Raw genomic sequence first — 17,978 nt, forward strand, 5'->3', positions numbered from 1 at the left:
GAAAAGAAGAATCAGCTCCTCTACATAAAACACCTGGTACTGTTTTGGGTAATGGACTTGATTGTCTCTATCAGTCAAACGTTGCAATGAAATATGGAATTCTGTGTTTTTATGGAACAGTTTATGGATAGTGTAAAAGGCAAGTTGGGGGATAACATTGAATATCCTTAAATCTCCCCATATAATGATAGAGAGCTTCAAAAACAAGGCCTTGAGAAAGAAGATTTGCACTGGCAAAAATTGGAATCCACACCCTCTACTTCCACATTTACCTATTTGAATATGATTAAGAGATGCTGCAATGTGATTGAAAGCCGGATGTGTGGTGATGATGCTCCAGCAGCTATAGAATCTCTACATCTGGAATCACTCTGCTACTGTGTGTCTGGGGACTGGGCTCTGTGGGTCAGAGGGCAGCTAAAGGTTTGTCATTACAACAGTGCTGAGAAATACCTCAGAAGGGCAGCTCTCCTCTGGTGAACGATGGGCCATCCAACAATAACAATAGACACAGAGGAAGAGGAGTAACGCAAATGGATGAGAATGGCAATCGTTTAATAGTAGGACGCTTGATCTATGGTGTCGCAGAATGATAATCATGCAAGAGAAAGACAAGCACAATGGAAGTTAGCGGAAAAGTGTGTGTGTGTGTGTGTGTGTGTTGGGGCGGGATGGGGTGTGTGTGGTGGGGTGGGGGGGTATGGCAACAATGCAGTTGATGAGCTGTGAGGACAGTTGTGAATGTTTTGGCTTGAGGAAATCACTGTTTCACATCTGTCAATGAAATCACCATAAGGAGTTTTTTTTTCATTTCTGGACAAATATCAGCTTATAAAATGACAGACGCAGCTTGATTCAGTGCAGTGAAAAATGAGCATGGCTCAGAAGTCTCTGCTTTTCATTTGTCGTTCAGCCCAAGGACTGTGAAATTGCTCTCAATGAACTGACAGCTGTAGGTTTTTCAATACGTTAACACCGGGGTTCCAAGGACTTCAAATGTTTCTCGGCTTCCCAGGGCCAGCAGTCCCAGAAAACAAAATATCTGCAGTTTAGGTTTGCTCTACTTTGTTTCCTCTTGAGGGCCTCAACTTTAGCCTCATTCCTCATTCATATTCTGAGAAGTTGCTCATCTGCTTGAAGGCAATAAAAACAGACAATAAGAAGAGGAGAAGCCTTGTACTAATTGTAACCATCTGCCGCTCCTGAGAACACTGACCAGTGATGCAGCGGCAGAGTCTCTCCACGAGTCTCTATGGCACTTTGATATTCTACAGGAAACAGGAACAGGAAATGTGCGTTGGCTTAGGGATGCTGGGATACATCGTACACACTCACCACTGAACAAACCAGAGTGGAGGGCAGCAGCTGGCTGGATTTGCTTTGGCCCAAGGCTGACCAATCCAGGTCCTAACTAGACCCAGACAAATTTCCTGGTTGATAACAGCACTCTCTGTCATATTTAGTAGTAGAGCTTTAGGCATATTGACCATGAGTTCTATTTAAACCTTTTGGATTGGCTACGAGAAGGGTGCTGACAGGAAACATCCACCCTAAAACATGCTAACACTGTTAGAAAGCAACTTTTGGCAATGGACCTTACATTTCTGGGTCCATTTTCCTGTTTGGTGGTGTATTTTTTTTTCTTGCCGTGGATAACTGGCAAAACATACACAATGTTTTGCTAGACAGTTTGCCAGTCTTGAAAAAAGCACATTGATGAATTTGTGATTACTGGGAGAGAAACAATTTACAACCAGTGTTGTAGTTTGTAATTACAGGGTACTAATAAAATAATTACGGGCACAATGCTGTACAGGGTAACAAAACAAGAAGTCCGGGAATTAAGGAGTAACAATTTTGTAATCATGAGAGATTTGTAAGGTTGTTATGGTGTAACTATTTTCGTAATTACTGCATACTTAAAAAATAATTACATGGTACAGTAACATAATTACGGGGGACAAAACAAATGTTATTGGTGTAACACACAAAATACATTTCAAAATAAATCCTGGAACGTACTGAATATCACAGATTGACGACATATAACAGTGTAAGAGGATCAGAGGGTGGAATTTCACTTTAACAGTGATAGCACCTTAAAAGACAAAAAGCACATCAAAAGGCTAATACTGTATTGTAGTCAACAAAACTGAACAAGCTCCTCAGGTCATGTACAGGACTGAATTGTAGGAGTGGTTTGTTGTTACACACGTTAGCGTGAAAAATATTGTTGACCTCTGGATGGTTCTCAGAGTAGCATGGCTTAGTTTCAATCTGGTTTCCTTGATATGACGAGCTTTGGATGCAGTGAAACATGAGAATATTTGCCGCCAGTCTCATAAATACTGTAGGTCAAAAACAAGGAAGGCTTGATAAGATGTGAAGTAATAATTTACTGTTTTCCAGAAGCAGAGTGATCACTCCTTCGCACACAGCATTGACAGTCACGTCAATGGCAGGGTTGATAGCCTGATAATCTATACATGTGCATGCATAGGATGGCCAGGAATTGGCCTAATATTTCCAGTTGATTAGTGTAAGCAAATAAAGTGATGTCTGTGGTGTGTGAGACTGTTTGGCAGATTGGAGCAGTGTGAGAACGACAGCCAAGAGAAAGAAAAGAGTGGGAAAGCAACCAAACTGTAGAGAACAGTCAAAACACTTGCTGATGCAAAGCAGGTTAAAACCACCACAACAATCCAAAACAGCCAGACACACACCCACTTATTTACACCGCATGGGTCAAAGGTTTATGGAAACAAATGAGAGCGTTTACTATGTGGAAATATTCAAAAGTATAGTATTACAAAATAGTGTGACGTAATGTTTTCAACTAAAGCTTGACAGAGTTCATTAATATTACTAACGATAACACGGGTTCAGGAAGAGGAAAATGTCGGTCTCATGACCGATTGCGACTATATTCAAACTTCTCGAACGCGTATTCATGTAAACAGCAGAAATGGAAACAGGGACAGAAATCATCAACACTACCAAGACAATCGCAGAGGGTGACAGATTTTCCATAGGTGAGGAAAAATAACTCTATATGAACTGTCACCAGCCCCCTATAGCCTCACAAGCCCTTGAAACAACATTCTCATGGTCATCTCTCGTCCTCCTCCAGCCCAATTTAAGTGGCCGTGCCAAGTCTTGGAGGACTCATTAAACAAGCTAATGTTATGACTTATGAATCTATGAGGCAGGGGTCAAGGTTTCACTATGACTTCTCTTTGACGTAGCTTGGGGATTTATCAAATTGAGTGAAAAAGATCACATAGTGTAAATATGTTTTGCCAGGATGCATCTGAGACATTTGAAAAAGGGTTCAAAGGTTCAACCATCAAATACTATTGCTGACATTTACATTGACACATATTTGCCTTGAAATTAGGGGACAATGACTGATTTTTCATGATATGACATATGAGCAACAGTTTCCAAATATACATTATTTCATGCTCTTGTATGGATAAGACGCCTGAATCTTCCCACAATTCTATGTACATCAAATCAATACTGCCCAGAAAACTGCAGTTTATAAGTTCTAAGAAACACCCATTGTTACCCCAGAACAAATGAAGCCATGTTTCTCTGTCATGGTGCAATCAAACTGCGGGGACCATGACCTCTCAGTATTTGCCCCATAAAACTTGGTTTGTTTGCATTGAACCAGATGAACCAAGCCATAAATTCTTACGAGGGATGCCACCTGCCGCAGCGGGTTCAAGCCTCACAAATGGGGGGTATTGCACAACATCTGAGGTCACCTTGTTTGTAACTTGAACAAAAACAGCCAATGAGAAGATGATCAAGAGCGATGTCTGAATGAGTAGGTGTGTGTGGGGGGTAAATGGGTGTGAAAGGATGGATTCCATGACTTCATGAATTGAATATGCTGCAGAACACATGTTACATGGTTCAACTAGGGTGAATAGCAGCTTCTCAGTATATATGTTGAACACATGTCCTGGTCAGGAGGCACAGTCTTTATCCGTTTGAGGACTATCCAGTCTCAATCCAGCACTACATCCCCAAACTTAATTTATATTCAAGACAACCAGACAATTTGACAGGTTTGACCAATCAAATAAACACAACATCTAGTAACAACCATGTCTCCAGCCTTGACCAAAACAAATAAGCTATGAACGACCTGTGGGTTCTGGCTCAGTATTTGGGATATACTCAACAAAGCGCTCTGACCAGTTCCATCAGCGTCACTTCGGAGAACTGGCTTTGGTCATTGACAGACATAAACCTAGAAATGGCGCAATGCCTTCTCCTTAGTGACGGCTTGGATGACGATGACAGGAGGCAAAAAGGGGGACTCCCAGCAATCCCACAGAGGCTTTGCCTCCACTAAACTTCAAATCCATCTCTTCTGTGGAACATGGAGCACTAGAAAGCTCGCTCTTTACTGATAAGAAGAATCCAATGTAAACACTGATGTTATCACAAATGGTGGCCTGGGCAAGGGCATGCTAATGACAGATTGATTGTTCATTCAACGTCATTATGACGAGAGAAAACTCAAATGAGTTAAAGACGCAAGGAGCTGGCCTAGTACAAAACATCTTAAGTTTCTTTTATGATATCATATTACTCACAAATCAAATGTGAGAAGCCGGGAGTTTGAATTCCAGTGTTATAGCTTTTTAGTACACAGACTCCTGAACTCTCCTTGGACGTTGAGGCTCGATTTGTGGCCAAAGACAGGGAGCAAAACAAGTATGAAAGAACAACATGAAGAGAGAAAGAATGCTCTGGGTAAAACTCTGACTTTTTAGACGACTGCAATTGTAATTCTGTGGCCTTATCTCTTTATAAGGTAATACAAGCCAACCCTTCATCATGGCCTGTTATGCAGCCTCACACCCAGAGATATACTGTATGTTGGGAGAAAGTTAAAGCTGGAACATCTCACAGCTAGGTGTGGCATGTTATTTCAACTTTCTTTTTTTCTAATTCACACTTTAGAACATAAAGTTTTAGGCTCTTGTTGAATGTACAATATACTATACACAATACAGAAATCTAGTCGTTAACTTCTCCAAGGTAAAAGTTTCTGTGACAATGGTGTCTACCACTTACATCACGAAAGGACCAACCAAGAGTGTAACAAAGGGATCACTTGTATTAGTGTACTTAGTTGCTTGGTTTTCTGGCAGGTAGTTGCTTGAATAGGCTCTAATAGGATCAGGGAGGGAAAGCTGACATAAAAATAATCCAACATAACAATTTGCATATTCTTTAACGATGAATGGTACAGTTCACCAGATGTCACCGCTGCACTCTGGACGCAAAGTCTACTGCTGCAACCCTCGCCTGTGCTTCCCAGCCACACAAAAGCTCTTACCAGGTGCCAAGTAAGCAAGGAGCAAGTCTCCAACCACCCACATAGGGATCTGGACTCAAGCTTTCCCTCCACTTTGTCATAATGACCACTTCTTCAGGACTAGTGATGAAAAGCCCAGTCCGATCATAAATCCCGCGCAACGTTTTTGATTATAGGAGAAAGAGATTTACGTCTATGCAACTGATGATTTCAGACAAGGGGTCAGGAGGTATAATGACTGTCAAGGAATGCCTGTAGAAATCTGTGCTGTCAATCCTCACATCATGTAAGTGTAAGCAGCTGGGTTATAGAAACAGTCTGACCTTGCATACTGCAGAAAGACATACAGTATCGGTGCTGCAATAAAATGGACAGTAAATTTGAGCATGCAGGCTATCCACAGTGGATTACTTTGGCAGTGTGACCTGTTCTCATGCTTGACAGAGATAATGCATGCTGTGCAATGTCTTAGCATTAACGTGCTGAACTTTGGTAGTACCTTGGGTTGTGTAGCTTCCTGGACATTATATGACACCAAAATCGGTGATTCTCTGTTATCTGTTGCTCCGGGGCTCTGCGAGTTTTATGTTATTACACGTTTCAGTTTGAAGTGCAACACTAAAAGTCTTCCGACTGGATTTCGGTGTTACAACATAAAGAAAGCGATTCACTTAAAAAAAATTCTGCAGAATGATTTTTTGGATATATTGTCAGAATCTGCTTTGTTTGTGTTTGTTTATGTGCTAAAAGTGTGATCTTCAGACCTGTTTCACCATGTAATGGTCGTGAATGGAGAGAGAAAAAAACACAATTCTCCAAATGTCTCTATCAGATAACAGATAACAGAGAAACACAGATTTTGGGGTTATATCATGTCCAGGAAGCTACACAACTCAATGTACTACCAAAGTTCAACATCACTTTAAGCCCCGCTGTCCTTTATCATTACACAAAATAATTTGAATCACAAAGGGTTAGAGGGCCTGGGCCCCTGCAGCCAGTGTATGCATTATTTCTGTCAGTGTGCAGTCAGGGACAGGAGTCAGAGGCTCTGCCCAAGACGGTCCCAGCCACAGGACCTGTCTGCCAGGCCCCAGCTCATTGCTCATCTGCTGTCTAGACTGCCTCCAGGCCTACCCAGCCACAGCCTGATCCAGCCGGCCAGCCAGCCAGCCAGCCAGCCAGCCAGCCAGTCCACCAGCCAGTCCGCCAGCCAGTCCGGCAGCCACTGCCAGCCAGTATGCATCTAACCATCCTTCTCGCTCTCAACTGGCTCCAGCAGTTCAGAAGAAATGCCACCTCTATCACATAGCGTGGACGGCTATAACCCTTATTTCAGCCACAGAATATACAGACATCACAGTCAAGAACCAGAACCAGGCTGAGATTTAATTAGTTTATTTGAGTGCTAAATTTGCACCTGTTCTCTGTTGGAGTATACTTTTCAGATGAAAACGTTAGTCACACATAGAGTGGGTTGTGAATGAGATAAAAGCTGGAACAATGCTGAATCTGGGCAATTTAGCTTAAAAATTCTGTATCTTCCTACATTTTTTTTTCATAAAGCCAGATAATGATATGTTTGAGAATATTCTGGCATAAAAGTAAAAGATTATAGCGTATCACAGCATTTTACAAAGATCCCTATAGGTTGTTTTTGTTTTGGCAGCTCACTCCTCAGTCCCAGGTGATAGTTTTTGTTACCTGCTGTCATGAAGATACATCATAAAATGTCTCAGCTCTAACTTTAGGTCCTGCTGGATTTTTCATGTTTGCCTGTCTCTCTCTCAGCTGACATCTGAACCTCTTGCGAAATGTCTGTGTGTGACCGCAGTCCTGTCTCTGTCCAGCCTTACAAGGCCTAAGCATCAAAGATGGCTGTAAATGTCTTATAGATGGGTGAGAATATCTTGGGGCAAAGGAATGTAACATGTCAAAAATAGATACACAAGCTGAGGGACTTATTCCTGAAGTAAAACCCTGTCTAGTAATCCTTCAGGTTTTTCCCACACTCTAAACAGTGTTACGGGAAAAGCAGTGTTTAATTGTGTATGTTCTGCAGACATAATGTTTGTTAAGATTGTTTGAAGCACTTTACAGGCCTTTGCATAAAGTTGATGGTGTAGTAACTCCCTAGTATCTCTGTTGCCACTCATGCTGTAACCATGAATGCTTACCTTTTGTCATCTACTTCTAGGAATAATCCGCCTCAATTGCAGGAAAATTGTTCTGCGAATTCTGCTAGATCTGAAATTACCCCTCAACCATAATGGCCCTCATTGTCATGTGCTGTTTGCTCTTAATGTTGCTTTCATGGTCTTTACAGTGTGTTTCCTTCCTGTGACCGAGGTTAAGGACAAAGTCACCTTAGATTCCACTGTGTGTTTTGACCAGCAAAACAACGACCAGACTTGTATCTAGACAACAACAGGAGAAAAACATCCAGTCTGGAATAGATTCTCTGCGGTGCTGTTTGTGGAGGTAGCTATTCAGTCAATATGGGGATATGTGGCTTTAGTTTATATTGGGCAAAGGAAGAACTGTACAGTATTATTTACCAACTGGCATTGTAGCCAGTCTCTGTGGGATACTCTGAAACAAAATGTTGTTTTATCAGTGGTATTATACCAGCACCTACAGTCTATGTACAGTATAAACATAGCAGGAATTTAATTTTAAATTAAACCGAAGCTCAGCAAGGGCACACTTTGATCAGAAGACTCTGATATTTATTGACTTAATTATTGTGCTTGTTACTCTTTCGACAAGGGAGGAGCAGTAATCCACTCCTGAACCTCTGATGGGAACGCAGGGCAAAACTTTCTCACCCGTAGATTTTTTCATTGTCAACAAGCCTTTGCCCTGTTGTAAGTTAGCTGACTGTGAGAAATATACAATATTTGCTATGTAACTGTATATTTCACTGATACAATGTTTAACAGCTGCATGTGGAAGAAAGCGGCCTGGACAGCTTGAAGTCAGAGACTGGGCTTCTTACCAATGTAAACCACTCTTGAAATGTCACAATTTATTTTTGCCCCCTGGCCAACAAAAACCAACTTGTGACATCACAGCCTCCCACCCCCTAAGCTGCCCCAATACCATAGCCTTTCCAGCAGCCAATATTTAAAATGTCTCTCTGTGTTTTCAGTTACGGCTACTTCTGAACCAATAAATAGTATTTCCCAGTATCATTTTTAAAAAACAGAAAAATCCTTACATTTGTGTGAATGCCACTTGGTATGATGGATTAAATGAAAGGCATAATATCATGGAAATAAATGCTCATCCAAACACAAACATTAACAATAGGATGTTCCTTGTGAAACAACTTGATACACAGCTTCCTATCTCAGCTTTCACACTGGTCATAGAAGTTTTTTTTATGTCTTTCAAGTCATATTAGACCTCTATTTCATCCATCCATTCACATACTGCTGATCTCTTAGTGATTTTCCCAGACATGGTGGACCTTGCCAGTGCAGTAACAATAGCCTTGGGTGGAGTGCACAGCTGAGCTGGAGGCTACAGCATGTGCTGTGATTGCTGGAATGATAGACAGAGTGAGCAGCCATCCTTAAGAGATTCTCTTACTTGTTGATTCGTCCAGGTCAGTGCAGTTGTGCACCCGACCTGGGTCAAATTAGTACTTTCCAATAATTCTTAGAAGAAGATGGGTGGGGTTTACTGCATCAGCACAATTCAGATAGTGTCATGTAAATTATCAGTCACAAAAAAGTATATACTTTCATATACTTTCCTGTGGTTGTCTAAACTTAATTTCACAGTCCTATATGGCAAATCACAGTCATTTGATACTCCATACAAGTTAAAACAAACACTTGAAAATTATTTGCAAATTCTATTTTTTTGTGCACTTGACTTTCCGACTCCTCTGCCTCAACTAGATGCATGAAACACCAAAATATATGTAGAAATATAACCAGTCCTGCACTTGTTATGTCTCTTACTCTGTCTATGGTCTGCATTTCTCTTTCTTGCTTTCCCTCTTGCTCACTGTTGCACCTCACTCTCTCTGTACTGGCATCAACACTGGGCTTCGAGAGGCCTCCGGAGAGGGGGGAAGCATGGGGAAACTTGGAACAATATATTGTAGGTAAATAAATGCTCTGTCTGAAAAAGAATGCTTTTCCAAAACAGACCCAAGGCCCTCCGAGCAGCATGTGCCCCAAATAATGCCCTAATTACTCCTCTGATAATATGATAATAATGGTTCAACCTCTGTGAAGTCACTGGGTTCACTGTGCAAACAAGGACCAGAACTTTGAGACTGAGGCAATATCGTTCGGGGAGACTGCACGTGAACAAAGTGTGTGTGTGTGTGTGAGAGTGTGTGTGTGTGGGTGTGTGAGAGAGAGAGAAAAAGACACAGAGGTTGCAATATTCTGATATTCTGCATCTAGCCTGGATCCATTTTCACAATGAGACTAAACGTTTGACTCAATGGTAATGTCTCGTCTAAGATCAAACATCTACAGCCGAATACATATTAAAACAGAGTGAAATGCTGTGAAACAGGTAAATGGTAACTAATCTAATGATATGGATTATAATATGGCTATGAACCTGAGGATAGTGTCTCAGCACCGTGTCGATCACAGTCTTTGGCTGGGGGCTGTGCTGGCTGGAGAGTGGCCTGGCTATTGATACCATATGGGAGGATGAGTCAAAATACTGAGCAGATGTGATGGTGCACAGTCATAACAAAAAAAAGGGAGAGAGAGAGAGAGAGAGAGGAAGAGAGAGCATCAGACCTAAAAACATATTGAATGGGCTGAATATAGGCTGATATGGTTCAGATATAATTCAGTGGAAATCAATATTTTGAATTACTTGTGCCAAAAACCAACATGCACTCTGTTTTGTTTTCTAGAATATTAGCTTTGAATGAGGGTGAATAGAAGCCACTCAGAGGTAACTGATGGTCTACTTGAGTTTAAAATAAAGTTTAAAGTTCTATTGTATTCTCGCTGTTCAGGGCTTCCTCTCTGGCCACAGCTAATGAAGCTGTTGGCTGTGGTGTTGAGGTATAAATTAATGAAATCAACACCACATCTCCAAACACTCAGCACCTCCTGTGGACCATTAACTCCAGAATATTTAAGGTTTATCCTGTTTAAAATCAAGAAGCAACAGGAAAGAGACGTGTCTGCTTAGCGTCCAGGCTTTGTGTACAATGTTGAATCAGGGCAAAGAAGTAGAAATATTCAACTAATCTGTCATGATTTATCCTCTCTGACAACTTTTCTTCCCAATGAACCTTTCAGTATATCGAGTAAGAATGCAGTAGCTGAATAGGAGCTGAAATGTATGGATGGGCTGTAGCGGAGGAGAAAGTCTTGAGTGATATATCCCCTTAGCCTGCCATTCCAGCACCTGAAAAGTCCATCACTTCCAAGAATTTTTTGGGGGAAAGAACCATTTGTCGGCAACAGGAGAGAGGGGGAGAGAGAAAGAAAAAAGGGGGGAAAGAAAATTGTTCCTGCGTCACGTTGCTTTAATTTGTTCACCAGCTGCCAAAGAAAATGATGACCTGCAGAAGGGTTTTTTACTTGGCTCTGTGTCCGGCCTGGCAAACCGCACAGCTGGACCCAAACACTGAACAAGTGTAATCTTTATAGTATAATGAATATGACAAAGAAGACTGATAGGACACATGGACCTGGACACCGGCACTCACACTGATTTGACATGAAACTGCTGGCTTCTCCCCCTCTGAGTTTATGTGCATGTTGTGACCAGTGAAGTGTAAATTTTATCACCAGCCTGAAGAATAAATAAATGGGACTGTGTGATTGTTATGACATAGTCAATCCAAGTTGAAGCTAATGAGTTGTATCATAATTGCTTACAGCTTTGAGAAATTATTTGATTCAGTAAAGTCATTAATGGTCATTTATCCCACACTGATACAACAAACGATAACATTTTCTTAACTCCATCACCTGCTGCCCTGTGGCCTCCCACTCACTCTGATTTCATTTACCGGATTATTCTTTTTCTTATCAAATGTTTGCTTTTTCACGTTCTACAGCTGCGTAAACCCAAAGCAGATGTCTTGATGAACGTAGGCGAGATTTGCCAGGAATGGGATAGGAGAGACCAAACATTACGTCTCCAAATGATGCTGTGTTTCAGGTGACAAGGAGGGGCTGCGCGCACCTCCGAGGCAGGCGCACTTCCTGCGTCGTCCACTGCAATATATAAACCCGCAAAGTCGGACTTCTCCTGAAGTCCTCCTATAGTTTGCAAAGAGCAAAAACTCCTCTCTGGAAGCCCTCCCTCTCTCCAATATACTGCAGAGGCTTTGGAAGTGACAGCCTGGCAACACAGGCACAAGGTACCGCTGCGCAAGTAAAAGGTAAGACCAAGATCCTGTGAAGGACCTTTACCACCGCTGTGACTGCTATTTCTCCCGCATCCTGCATTTTATAAACACTAGAAGGCAGGCGCGTGGTTTGAAGTGGGCTATGTATGCGATATTAACGGGCTACACATACAAAATATACCTTATTTGTGCACATTAGGCGATAATTTCACCATGACAATATAGTTTTCTTAAGTTTGTCTCTTTTGGTTTCTTTTCAGATCAGTCCAAGACGCGGAATATTCTGTCAGAAGTTCCCTAAATCAAACATGAAACCTCAGTTATTTGCCATAGACTTTATACTTCTGTGCATATCTTGCGGAGCAAGTGCATTGGCAACGAGTATTCCTACTGTGTCCACGTCGTTGCCAGCCGCCAATTTCACCAATCTTGGCGCAGCGCATAGCTATGGAACAGACACCACGACTATTTCTAAAACCAGGAGGAAGCGTTACATTACTCAAAACGACATGCTTGCCATTCTTGATTACCATAACAAAGTAAGAGGAAAAGTGTTTCCACCGGCTTCCAATATGGAATACATGGTAAGTGACAAGTCTCCGTTCAAACTTGATTCATTTTAACAAGCTGCATGCATTTTAAATCAATGCATGGTTATACTGAAGCTATAAGGCTATATGCCTCTCCTTTGCATTATTTTATGAGGGAAATTTCTACCAGCAAACTGCATGAAACGACCAAGAAGCCAAAATAAAGTGTGTTGTAAGAAGGGATGGTGAATAGTCCTGCTTGATTTCAATAGATGTGTAATTCTTTAGCAAACTGCAGTGACAAATGTCTTTGAGTCTCTTGGCACCTCCAGCTGTTTAGCAGATTGCATTGGAGTAGACCACCAAAGTAGACACTTGCTGAGGGACACAGGGGTCAACTAGTTGCCTGCTGGCAGTGTAGTATGGAGAGAACAGTAGTGGTCAGTTATAGACCTGTTCATAGAGTTCAACTGATGACATATTTGTTTGTATATATGTTTAATATATATATGTTTAATTCCATATAAATATATACTGTATATAAGATAAAATATTTTTTCTGGAAGGTACTTTGAAGAGTTGTCCCAAAAACAGCCATAGGATTACAGTAATGCACTACACTTCAGCTGCTACCACAGCAACTGGGGACGGTGTCTCCATTCTCTTAATATGTAGTTCTAGTAATGCTGGGAGGCAATGGGGATCCTCTTCCACTGATGAAGTCACCGTAGAGTGAAGTCATCAGTGGAAGAGGAACCCCAGTTGCGTAGCTCTCCACTCACAATGCGAACCACGTGTACACGAGGGAAGCCGTTGATAAGTTGGACTATCTATCATCATACAGCTCTCCACCCCTCTGCCACCACAGAAAGATCTAATGAATGACATGGGACCTTTCTCTACTTATGTAACTGATCTGATGAGTGAGTTTCTTGCTATGGTTACACTCGTAACCGAGTTATGAACTCAGAGAGCACCGAGTCTTATCTCACATCTCACCGCTGTATTAGACATAGATGGAGAAGGGCTGCTGTGTATATTTTCCATCGGTTATGTAATGGAGTTCCATGTTCTCACCGTTTCTCTGTGTGCTTAGGTGTGGGACGACACTCTGGCTAAGACAGCCGAGGAGTGGGCGCATGCCTGCCTGTGGGAGCATGGGCCACACAACCTCCTCAGGTTCCTGGGTCAAAACCTCTCCGTCAGGACAGGACGGTGAGTGACCTTTGACCCCTCCCCCTCACATCTGCTGCTCCTCTCAGGGACGGCTCGGAGCAGTCATGGTCGTTGCCTCGCTGCCCCCTTCTTCTTTCTCCTAAAGGTTTTTGCACTGTGACCCAGTGACTGCTTGAGGAATGCTCCTGTGACCCTTCAAATAAACAAAAGCAGTGTTTCCAGCCATGACCCAAGAGGACAGAGGCGCATCCCTTTAGTGGGTCTTGACTTTCCATTATGGAAACATTGGGCACATCTCCGTTGGCGAGAAAATGTCACCTTTTTCCTATACTTTTAGATTTCATTGACCTCCCACACAGACGGTGACGTGAGAGATCAAGGGAATTCATAAAACATCTTATTCCGACTGTTGCTTGTGATTGGCAAGGAGACAATTCTATAGTGAGGTTGTTGTATGATAACCCACCACTCCTAATATCAATGTGCTGTTACAAAATGTTAAACAGAAATGATGCTCAAATGTTACTTCATACAAGGACATTATTCCTACCTGTTACTATTCAGCATGCAACAACAGCTGTTGTACAGGTAGTTTGTCTCGGGTATAATGTTTTCATAAAAGTGAACTAGTTGGTTAATGTGGTAGTACTTAAATGAGCAGAATTAGCAAGGTATTCAACAAAAATGCACAAAGAAGCTCAGGTTAACTTTTCAGCAAATTAAATTTTGTTTTTAAGATGTTTGCAAATACTGTTTTTAGGTATTTTTGTCACTTAAAATCACAGATCCGAGTTAGTGTTCTGTATTGCCTCATCTCTAACAACACCTGTGACCATACTGCCCAATGAGCTAATGACTCTCAGCCATTATTCCTTAAATATCAAAATATGGACTGTAGACAAATTGGACACAGTCATGGTTTCAGTCTCAGTTTGGCACCAAGGTCAACCAGCATTATTTAAAATGATACGGAGTGCCAATCATCATCAATTGTGGTACTTAAACAGTACATATCTCTTTTGTCTGTTTTTATTCACAGCTACCGATCCATTCTTCAGCTTGTGAAGCCATGGTACGATGAGGTTAAAGACTACGCTTTTCCATACCCAAGGGACTGTAACCCTAGATGCCCGCTCCGGTGCTACGGACCCATGTGTACACATTATACACAGGTAGACAGACAACACGTAGTATTAAGTGTAACAACATCATTACTGTAATAATGACATTATATGGCAGCTGATTGATTGATTTATGGTTACAAATCTTTCTCCTTTGTAGATGGTGTGGGCAACATCAAACAAAGTTGGCTGTGCTGTTCACACATGCCACAATATGAATGTATGGGGTTCAGTGTGGAAACGGGCAACATACTTAGTTTGTAACTACTCACCCAAGTAAGTATAGTGTGCATATTGATTGACTGACCGTACTGTATTGGTTTTCATTTTAGGCCATCACATACAGCGCTAGTGTCATGCTGTTAAGAAGGCATGTTAATTCTGGCGAACCTGTTAACCTGATGACGATAACACAGGCTTAATCCCGACACAGACTGTTCTGTTGTGTGCTGCGTTGTGAAATGCCACCCAGGTTGCTGGGAGATTCAGATAACCCCAATACAAGCCTGTGAACGGGTACTGCGTTACAAAAGCTCCAGAGACCCACAGAATTCCAAAAGAATTCTTTCTTTAATTCCAGAATCAAAGCCCGTTGGGACTTGTGACTGACTTGTGACCCAGGTTGTTTTAATCTCATTGGGTGGAGGCATATGTAAGAGTAACAGGCTCAGGACGTTGATGACCTATTTTATGTTGCTAATTGAAAATATGGCCTCTACTCTGTGAATTTGGACATGGTGCTGCTTGTTACTCTGCTGGTCGCTATTGTCACTATATGGGAAGGCAGTTCTGTGAATAGCTCAGGCCCCCTTTACACCTGGCATTAACATGCACCTTGTATCCAGATTGTGTCAAGATGCAATTTACCTGGTTTCCATATAGATTTCTCTTGCTCACAAAATGCATGTTGATGTCAGTTGTAAAGGGGGTGCACAATACTCAAGTTCAAGTTCAAATTTTCATACTTTTAAAACTGGCAGTTCTCTGGTCACCAAGCCTCCAGATCCATTCACACTGTGCATGTTTCTGTCTTCCAGGGGGAACTGGATTGGAGAGGCTCCCTACAAAGTAGGTGTACCTTGCTCAGCCTGCCCTCCTAGCTATGGGGGCTCATGCAGCAATAACATGTGCTTCCCTGCTCTCAACACAAACTACCTGCACTGGTTCAAATAAACACAGGTTTCCAACCTACACAAGCTGACAACCTACCACAAAGACTTTTTTTTTATGCCGTAAGGATTTGCACAACAGTCCTGGACCATGCTATTTTGTATATATGGGCTTATTTAAAGACAAACATACGTTTGAAGGCAGCGGAAGTTGATGACATGTAAATAAACTGTAAATGATTTTGTTACATTTTTACTAGAACTTTTTAATTGCTATGACGATTTTAATTGATGAAAGATAATTTATCTTTAGAGGGGGTCTTTATCTCATACACGGTATGTATGTGGTGCTGCATACACTTTTTCACTATAACTGTATCGGTTTACCACTGACAATGTGGTAATTAAGCATTTCTTGGATTGTGGATAACAAGATCGTAGCTGCTCATACCTACTCACTATGGTGCTAAGGGCATCACACTTTCAGTTTGTGTGCTCTGCCTTCCCAGGAATGTCATGATCAAAAGATCAAGGCTTTTGACCTCAGAGAGGAAAGCTGAAGCTCTCTGCCACAGTAGTACATACAGTAGCCTACAGACCTCAGACTCCAAGCATTGTGATTTGTAATTGTATCCTGCAACAAATTGGCAAAAGTTCTGTTGACAAAAGTGCACTTAATGTAAACAGAAAATCAATTTAATTTGAAGGCCCAAAGTCAGCATGACCTAAGACATAGATGACACACAGGTTGTCAAAAGCCCTGTTTCTTTCACACTTACGTTAACATGGTGCTTTCTCAGTTTTTGTATGCACTGGTTATGTTGAATTTCACTACATTCATATCATCCTCATGGGCATTTCACAGGTTTCAATCATGTTTCATATCATAATATGTCTGCTTGCGAGGGCACATAGCATGAATTTGACCCAGATATCTGTTCTAGCATCATATTTGTTGGTATATTGGAAAATTCTGTTGTTTCTTATGATTGTTAGTTATGATTTTTTCACTGATGTTGTAGCTAGTTTCTTGAGAGTTAGGCACTCAAGTGCACCTTAATTGTTTGTACATTTCCAAAATATCAGAAGATTTTCATTTTTGTATGTATAGATAATCATTATACCTTGAATATGACTATTCTTATACTTCAAGTATACTATACTAAGTTATTCATTTTTATATGGGAAAATATTTAATTGATATGAATTTTTAATTGTTGTGAGAAAAGAATTGTACATAGAAAAGATTAAGAAGTATAAGGTTCATTTGCATATCGACTTTTATAATGTTGAAGGAGAAATGTATTACAGTGTATAAGAACTAGTATTCCTATCCTCCATTTAAAGTAGCCTTTTATGAACTAAGCACTAGCACAATACTGGCAAGCGAATGCCTCAACAGTTTTGACTTGGCAAATGTATTAGAATTCCTTTTCAAACCAGGCCAGTTTCTGAATAGTATCCCACTTCTACTAAGAAGGACTTCAGTACATATCAGCAGTGTAATGGAAACAAATATCATACAAAAACAAAATGCTGCCAGTGATACAAATTTGTGAGAATGAGAAATGATTCATTGCAGAATAGGAAATCAACACTTCTCCGCACTGACTGTATTTAAAACAACAACAACAAAAACTATTTATGTGATGAATTACGCTTTTGCTCTTGTGTTTTGTATTTTGTAATAAAATGCTCTATTTTGATAGTGTGTTTTTTGTTTGTATGACTCCACCCATGCCTTGCCCCTGGCCTAAACAATATCCATTGTCTGTGCTGTGTTGTCTGAGTTGTCTGAGCTCTTCCTCATGTCTGATATTGATTAGAGGTTCTACCCAGGAAAGTTCAGTATCAACCCGGCTCTTTGATTCTCTGTTTTCACTTTCAATTAAACAGTGCCATTGCAAAGCCCACATCCTGCGTATCAAAGGCTGAGAGGGAGAAGGGAAAACATGCCGGGGCTACAATTGAATCCTAATAAGAAAAGGTTGACTTTGGCTATGTCGTCCATGTCTACACAAACGAACAGACAACTGATACAGTTTCAGGGGGCCCGCTTGTTCAAGTTTGTCCTATGAAACCATTGACCTCTCTGAGAGGGAGCGGGAGGGAGAGGGAGGGAAGACCAGAGCCAGAAAGAGGGAGAGAAAGCGTGTGTCACTCCCATACATAGAGAGTAAATCAAAGGAAACAAAGGAGAGTGAGGAAGGAGAGAGAAAGAGAGAGAGGGAGACAACTGGAGAAATATGACATTCTCTGTAGCGTCGGGCAATTTTCACAGCTTTAAAATTGTGTGTAGATGAGAGGGAAAGTATGAGAAAGTCGGAAAGAAACAGAGGCAGACAGAGAGGG

At 41.3% G+C, this 17,978-nt stretch overlaps 1 protein-coding gene across 1 annotated transcript; it reads left to right on the forward strand.

Annotated features, from left to right (window-relative positions):
• Nucleotides 1-11,606: 11,606 nt before the first annotated feature.
• Nucleotides 11,607-17,312, forward strand: pi15a (peptidase inhibitor 15a). The gene is made up of 6 exons (XM_071525297.1): nucleotides 11,607-11,723; nucleotides 11,951-12,274; nucleotides 13,317-13,435; nucleotides 14,436-14,568; nucleotides 14,678-14,793; nucleotides 15,555-17,312. Exons 2-6 carry the CDS (start codon nucleotides 11,999-12,001, stop codon nucleotides 15,688-15,690), a joined length of 780 nt encoding a protein of 259 aa, XP_071381398.1. The 5' UTR covers nucleotides 11,607-11,723; nucleotides 11,951-11,998; the 3' UTR covers nucleotides 15,691-17,312.
• The last annotated feature ends 666 nt before the right edge of the window (nucleotides 17,313-17,978 follow it).

This window comes from Centroberyx affinis, unplaced genomic scaffold, assembly GCF_046629955.1.
Source record: "Centroberyx affinis isolate AG114_WGS23_722 - 3 ecotype Tasmania unplaced genomic scaffold, CSIRO-AGI_Caff_v1 ptg001285l_1, whole genome shotgun sequence".
NCBI classification, from domain to species: Eukaryota; Metazoa; Chordata; class Actinopteri; order Beryciformes; family Berycidae; genus Centroberyx; species Centroberyx affinis.

What these genes read in the sequence shown, in the direction of transcription:
- pi15a (XM_071525297.1), top strand. Translation starts at nt 11,999, where the DNA reads ATGAAACCTCAGTTATTTGCCATAGACTTTATACTTCTGTGCATATCT. An exon ending in CTTCCAATATGGAATACATG is followed by an intron (nt 12,275 to 13,316) that starts GTAAGTGACAAG and finishes CTGTGTGCTTAG; the next exon opens with GTGTGGGACGACACTCTGGC. An exon ending in CTCTCCGTCAGGACAGGACG is followed by an intron (nt 13,436 to 14,435) that starts GTGAGTGACCTT and finishes TTTTATTCACAG; the next exon opens with CTACCGATCCATTCTTCAGC.